This window comes from Micropterus dolomieu, linkage group LG10 (genome assembly GCF_021292245.1).
Source record: "Micropterus dolomieu isolate WLL.071019.BEF.003 ecotype Adirondacks linkage group LG10, ASM2129224v1, whole genome shotgun sequence".
Classification (NCBI taxonomy): Eukaryota; Metazoa; Chordata; class Actinopteri; order Centrarchiformes; family Centrarchidae; genus Micropterus; species Micropterus dolomieu.
In genome coordinates this window covers 438180-445985 of record NC_060159.1, presented here as the reverse complement: position 1 = coordinate 445985, position 7806 = coordinate 438180, and the positions used below count along the sequence as shown (strand labels likewise).

The following is a 7806-nucleotide window of genomic DNA, read 5'->3' as shown; positions in this document are numbered from 1 at the left end:
CCTTAGTTATGCTGCTATAGGCCTAGACTGCCAGGGGATTTCCCATGATGCACTGAGCTCCTCTCTCCTCTACTTTCTCTCCCTCTGTATGCAACCTCTTCCCATTATTGCATATTACTAACACAACTTCTCCCCTTTCTGGTAGTCTTGTGCTTTCTCGTCCCTCTCCTCTCTCCTCCGATCACTTCCTGCAGGTGTTTCTGGCTCTGGAGCTGTGGAGTCTGGATCTGTGGCTGCGGGTCACCTGCTGCCCCCGTGTTCCTGCTCGACACCCTCTGCTGCAACGACTATTGTTACTAGTCCTATTGTTATTATTGTTATTATAATCATTAACATTACGACTGTTACCATTAACACTACTATAATTATCTGTACCATTTTTCATTTAGTCTATAGCAACATCACCTTTACTGTCTGTACCTCTGTGTGTGTGTATATTGTGTAGGCTGCCTCCCTCCCCTCTCTCTCCTTCCATCCCTCTCTTTTTCTCTCTCTCCCTCTCCTGCCCTCTCTCTCTCTCTCTCTCTCTCTCTCTCTCCCCCCTTCACCCCAACCGGTCGAGGCAGATGGCCACCCATCCTGAGCCATGGTTCTGCTCGAGGTTTCTGCCTCTTAAAAGGAAGTTTTTCCTTGCCTCTGTCGCCTAGTGCTTGCTCTTGGTGGGAATTGTTGGGCTTCTGTAAATAACATCATAGAGTACGGTCTAGACCTGCTCTTTTATGAAAAGCGCTGTGAGATAACTGTTGTTGTGATTTGGCGCTATATAAATAAAATTGAATTGAATAGAATTTAACCCACAAGATCGAGACGAGATTTTAACACTATTTTTAAGAAATCTTTAATGCTGAATTATATGAAAAGTTTGATCATTTAACACTTTATTCCCTGCATTCTGATGATTTTTTCTGCACCAGTTTATGATGATTTTTTTTTCCATTTATACAAACAGAAACACAAAATTCAGATTCAAAATCTATAACCTAACTATAACAGAATCTACGACAGTGCAGCTCTCAGTCATTTTATGCTGCTGTCAGATCTATTTCTCCTGTAGATCAACTTATTTAATATCATCCTTGCTGATTCATGATTTAGTCTCCCCTCCTCTTTGTGCCTTTGTTTTGGATTAGTAACCTCTTTCAATGTAACTGTGGCACCTTTTCACCACAATAAATTATTACATTTTAATTTCTCCTGGACTTTAATTAGAACAGTGTTTCAGCAGATTTTCTGATCATGGTCAAAACTTTCTGAACATTCAGAATCTCTCCCACATATCTGTGTTCTCTGACATGTCCAGGAAAAAGGCAGAGTATTACCAGACTAATGTCATCATTTAACAAGAAGTATATCTGCCTTTACTCTGCTGTGCATTACGTTATTGTTCAGCTGGTAGTAACGTTATCCCTTTCAGACCGTTTGACCGATGCAGTTTGGGACTGCATTCCATGTGAAACTCAAAGTAAAAGAAAAACTTTGGCTCAGGAGGTAGAGTGGGTTGGCCGTCAATCAGAAGGTCAACGGTTCAATCCCAGCTCCCCCCAGGCTGCATGTCGAAGTGTCCTTGGTCAAGATACTGAACCCCGAATTGCCCCTGGCAGCTGTTCCGCCAGTGTGTGAATGGTGAATGCGCTTTGAGTGGTGGAAAAGACTAGAAAGGCGCTATACAAATACAGAGCATTTACATTAACTCAGGCACAAATTCACACATATTAACTTACAGCGCAGGTTGTGCTCCAGTTTTTAGATGTTTATGTTGCAAAACTCTACCATCTACCACTCATCACTGCTGTCTGGATCATTGACTGTATATAAAAAGTTCTGGACTCACAGCGCAAGGGTTTCACATCGCCGCAACCTGTCTCCCGCTCACTTTGCCTCAGTGGTAGCTTCCGCTCTACCCTCCCTCAACACATTTTCCTCACTTGAGGTCAATGATGCCACACAATCTCTGTGCTCTACACTAAGCTCGTGCCTGGATAGCCTGTGTCCTCTATCCACCAAGCCTGCTCGCCCAAACCAGTCCCACCCGTGGCTAACTGATACCATCCGCCGTACTGATCTCAGAGCGGCTGAAAGAAAATGGCGAAAAACCAAAGACCTCGCCGACCTTAAGGGCTACCAATTGCTCCTATCCTCCTTCTCAACAAGCATCAGTGCAGAATAAGCAGTGCCACTGACTCAAGGAAATTATTTTCCACTTTTAAAGCACTACTAAATCCTCCTCCACCACCCACAAACGTGTCTGCTGATACCTTTGCTGCCTTCTTCAGTGGAGGCTATAACTAGCCAATTCTCTGAAACACTCAAACTCAACCATTGTAGCAGTCCTACTACATCTTTTCCTCTGCCCTCCAAGGTCAGTGGTTGTTCACTCTCCTCGTTTACTCCTCTCACAGAGAGCGAAGTATCAGAACTCTTGACCCGTAGCCGTCCAACTACATTCCCACTGGACCCGATTCCTACGAATGTCCTCTAAGTCATATCTCCTATTGTGATCCCGACAATCACTCACGTGATAAATACTTCTCTGGCTTCAGGAACCTTCCCGACCACTTTCAAAAGGGCTCGGGTTATACCCTTGCTCAAAAAGCCCTCACTTAACCCAACTCAAGTTGAGAACTATCGACCAGTGTCTCTTCTACCTTTTTTATCCAAAACTATTGAACGGGCAGTATTCAAACAGGTCTCAGAATTTATATAAAGGAATGACCTCCTAGATCAATATCAGTCTGGTTTTAAGACTGCCCACTCTACTGAAACGGCTCTTCTGTCTGTAACAGAAGCCCCAAGGTCAGCTAAAGCTGCAGCCCAATCCTCGGTTCTTATCCTGCTTGACCTATCAGCTGCCTTTAACACAGTCAACCACAGGATTCTGCTATCCGCTCTCTCAGCAATGGGCATCTCGAGTAAAGCACTCCTGTGGTTCGAATCCTACCTCTCGGGGCATTCCTACAATGTTTTGTGGCAAGGACAATTATCCTCCTCCCACTGCCTCTCCACAGGGGTGCCCCAAGGCTCAGTGCTTGGGCCCCTTCTCTTCTCAATTTACACCACCTCACTGGGGCCAATCATTCGCTCGCACGGCTTCTCTTACCACTGCTATGCAGACGACACGCAACTCTACCTATCCTTCCCGCCAGGCGATCCCACTGTCTCGGCGCGGATCACGCACTGTCTATCGGAAATATCTGCATGGATGAAGGCTTGCCACCTTCAACTAAACCTCTCTGAGACTGAACTCTTGGTCATTCCAGCCAAGCAATCTATCCACCATAACATCAAACTACAAATTGACTCCATAGCCATTTTCTCTATACAACATAAGGAAAATCAGGCCCTACCTCACTCAGTACGCCACCCAGCTTCTGGTACAGGCCATGGTTATTTCTCACATTTCTATCGACTATTGCCCTCCTAGCAGGTCTTCCAGCTTGTGCGGTGAAACCCTTACAAATGGTTCAGCAGCAGCGATTCTGGTTTTTGATCAGCCCAAAAGGACTCACTGGGGCGGCTGTGGCTCAGGAGATAGAGCGGGTTGGCCGTTAGTCGGCGGTTCGATCCCTGGCTCCCCCTAGTTGCGTGTCGAAGTGTCCTTGGGCAAGATACTGAACCCCGAATTGCCCCTGGCGGCTATGCCAGTGTATGAATGAGTGTGAATGTTAGTTTCCGTTTGAGCACTTAGGCTCAGTGTATGAATGTGTGTGACTGGTGAATGCAGATGTAGTGTAAAAGCGCTTTGAGTGGTCGAAAAGACTAGAAAGGCGCTATACAAGTACGGAGCATTTACATTTACATTTACTCATGTCACTCCATTACTCAGTGACCTCCACTGGCTCCCCGTGGCCTCCAGAATCAAATTCAAGTCACTAATGCTTGCATACAGAGTGACTACTAGGTCTGCACCCATCTACCTAAACTCCTTAATACAAACTTATGTTCCTTCACGGCCGCTACGCTCCTCCAACGAACGCTGCCTGGCTCTGCCATCCCTTCACACAAAGCAATCCCAGTCCCGGCTATTCTCATCTGTGACACCACGATGGTGGAACGAGCTACCACACGCCATCAGAGCAGGGGCGTCCCTCTCTAACTTCAAGAAGCTCTTGAAAACTCATCTCTTCCGAGAACACTTCCTCTTATAACACCTCTAACTCCAAACCTCTAACATGCACTTCCTGTGCTCTTCTTCTATCTCCTACAATGATCTTGTATTGATTGCACTTTTTGCTAACTCTTACTTCCTTCCCTAGGTATCTACCCCATTGATGTGATATGAACTGTGAGCTCTTACTAGTATGTATTGTCAGTTTTAGATCTGTAGTTGATGCTCTGTTGATGCTTGTATGTTGTTCCTTAAATGTAAGTCGCTTTGGATAAAAGCATCTGCCAAATGAGTAAATGTAAATGTAAGCAGGTTCAGCTGATTACTATCACAGCGTACACCAGTGTCAATCAGGGCGGAGTTTATTCGCTCCATGAGTCTTATAAGCTATACATTTGTTTAGCTGACAAGAATTCTCGTTACAATTTAATCCCAATTTAGCCTCTTTCTCCGTTGCTTTCCGCTTCTAGCATGAAAGCTTCTTCTTCGTGAGTAGTCTTACAGTCAAACAGTAATGGCAGACAGTGAAACTGATACTGCCCCTAGCATTACATGTAGTGCATTGCAGTTGAAAATGAACAACCAGAAATGTTTTTAATAAGAATATTGCTATCTCTCCCTGAAAAGACATCTTTGTAACGACACGTCGACAATGAAATTTCACTTTGACAATTTTTTATAAATCGGCAATCATTGCAGCCCTAGGTTCAAGATCTCGTCACACCCCTTGTAACTACCATTTAGCTATAAAAAAGCAAATAGGATAGGTTACCAGTAATGGTGGTTCTTGGACCTAATAGCAGTAGGGCTGAATGATTAATCATTCGATTAGCTTATCGTGAAGATAGCAATTAAATATGTAGGTTAATTTTACAAAGCATCTGAGCCATTTTAAACAGTGCAAATTCATTCAGTTGTCATCCTTGTGTGACAGATTTGCTCACCAATCATAAGCGCCATGCGCCTCCTGTTACGGTCCTATTCACCAATCAGAGTGAGCACAGAACGTGTACATTTTACAACAAACAAAACAAGAGGAAAGAGTGTGGGATAATGGTGTCAGAGGGGGTGGCTGCTGCTTCCTGGTTTTGTCTGTCCCGTGCCCGGCGTCAACTCACTCCGAAAGTGTTTGAGTAGCGGAGCGTTTAGTCTGCCCTACATTGTTGATCTGTTGTTAATTTGTCCTTTCTTGTGCTTCTACTACGATAACAGCTCTCTGTGAGCCAGTTTTTACATGGCTACATAACCCACATAGAGCATTTCAGAATGAGAGCATTTTGTCTGCCTGATTTTGCTGACTTGTTCAGATTTTGTTGATTTTTCAGTTGTCCTTGAGTTTTGTGCTTCTACCATGGTTAAGTAGGCTACGTGGCTAAATTGTTTATTCTTCATGTCTGTTTTAACTGTGTTTATTGTTGATATACGATTGGGAGTCTGCACAGAGTGAAAACCGTGCCACACCAGTTTTGATGCCGTCTCATGTTGTAATGCTCCATGACATTTTTTAACCATTACGTAATGAACATTGAAAATTAGTTAAACTTTAAAAAATCAAATCAAATTGTAATAACCATATCTGGCAGAAAAATCGCAATTAGATTTTTTACCTAAATCGTACTGCCCTAGGTAGCAGTATCAATAATAAAAAAAAATATTCACAGCAGAAATACAGTTCATATGTTGGGTTTTTCTGTACCGTATTTATTAAGTCAGTTTGGCATCTTGCATGTATCTTATGTGAGAGCAATCCTACCTACCTTCTTAAGCTGCCCCTCCATGCCGGGCATCAACATAATACACGCAATACCCACTCCCAGCAGCAGGAAGAAGGCGTAGATCAGGCGAGTCACTGTGGAGTTATTTCCACTGGGGCAGCATCGACACAGCAGACAGGGTGCACTGCCGCACAGGCATGGGATCTGCATACAGAAATTAATCAAACTTTATTTAAACAGTGCCTTTTTTGAAAATTTGCTATAAAATGTGCTTAAAAATACCATCAAATACAATGAAAAGTTAAAATACAATAGATAAGGGGAATGCTAAGCTAAAAAGGTAGGCTATGTGTCTTAAGATTGTTTTTTTTAAGGAGTTACTAGACTGCGATGGCAGGATGTTTCAGAGGCGAGGATCACTGACACTGTGTGTGTGTGTGTGTGTGTGTGTGTGTGTGTGTGTGTGTGTGTGTGTGTGTGTGTGTGTGTGTGTGTGTGCGCGCGCGCGCGCATGGTCCTGACACGGCAGCGCCCTCTTAAGCAGGAGCACAGTATTGCTTAGTGGCTGCTGTCTGACACTGCCCCGCACTGCTGATACCCGACTCTGTTTACATGACAGCAATGTTGCAACAGTTAACGTCATACCCGGCTGTTTGTTGACATGATCGACAGCATCGTGTTTACAGTCTTCACAACATAAAACCGCCACATACTCTTCCGAATGCAGCACCGTTCATTCAGATTAAAGGCAGTTTTAAAGCACGAGCCGACGCATTCGAGACTCGACATGTTTAAGTTATTTAGGTTAGCTGGTCTCCAACAAAAAGCAGATCATGTAGCCCTGGAATTTGCTACATGAGCCAAGATAGTATCCACATGATACAGTACAGCCTGTGTGTTAAGATTCTCGAGGAACAGTAAGTAAACGCTTGCTTGCTAACGTTATCTTTTGTTTATTGATGTGTCACCGCGGCGGCCTGCCGCTCCGTGTTACTGCGCAGTCATGACAGCTAATATGAAAGCGAGGCAGGTAATAACAGCAGTAACACAAACATTGCTTCACAGTCAATGTAAAAGCGGGTTACTTACCCAGCTCGCCATGGAGCACAGTCCCAGAACGGCTCCCATAGTGGCTAATGTTTGTTCTTCTCGCGTTCTATGTTAGATTAGATGGCTGCTGACTCCCAGAAGATGGACGATGCGGTTCTTCGTCTTCTTCTTCTTCTGCTTCTTCTTCTTTGTTTTATTGCGGTAAACGGCATTTCGTTATGTGCATAGTGTTTCACCGCCACCAAGTGGACTGGAGTGTGGATCGGTATTCGAACGATACATTCGCTTCTTCTTCTTCTTCTTTTTTTTGTTTTATGGCAGATTGCAACCATGACTTTTGAAGGTGCATACCGCCACCTACTGTATCGGAGTATGTAGCATCGTTGGGACTACTTTATATAAAAAAAAGGTAGAAAAGAAGTTTAAAAAAACACAACAAAACAAAACAAAACAAACAAACAACAACAAAACCTTACTAAATCCTATAATATATCCCTATATCCCAGATATTGTACTACTGCTTTCTGTGTATCCTTTACCCCATCTCCTGTGATGCCTAATAGGCCGTCAAGGTTCCACTTCCTTACTGCCTGACTTATCTTTTGATTTAGCCTCATCCTCTCGCCCCTATATTTCCTACAATGTAATAGTACATGTTCTACTTCCTTGGACATTCATCCGATTGACTTTTGCCCATTAAAAACAGTGTTTCATTTAACCCTGTGTGTTCAAACCTTAGCCTGGTTAAAACGCTCTCCTCTCTTCTGTTACTTCCATTCACACCCTGAGCATTAATAGATTTTTGCAAGCTGTAATATCATTTCTTTTCTGATTGTCGCCTTAGCTTCTCCTTTTCCAAGGGGTTTATTTATGACATTGTTTGTCCTGGTTGATTTTGTAGCTATTTTGTCTGCTCTCTCATTCCCTTTTATACCT

The 7806-nt window shown here is 43.6% G+C and overlaps 1 protein-coding gene across 1 annotated transcript in view; it reads right to left on the bottom strand.

The window, feature by feature from the left end:
- serinc1 (serine incorporator 1) overlaps positions 1–7073 on the bottom strand; it is a 28146-nt gene extending 21073 nt beyond the window's left edge. The window contains exons 1-2 of the mRNA XM_046060925.1: positions 6910–7073; positions 5863–6024 (exon numbers count right to left, since the gene is read on the bottom strand). Coding sequence (XP_045916881.1) covers positions 5863–6024; positions 6910–6948 — 201 coding nt within the window. The 5' untranslated portion in view covers positions 6949–7073. The remainder of the gene's footprint in view (positions 1–5862; positions 6025–6909) is intronic.
- Positions 7074–7806: the final 733 nt, after the last annotated feature.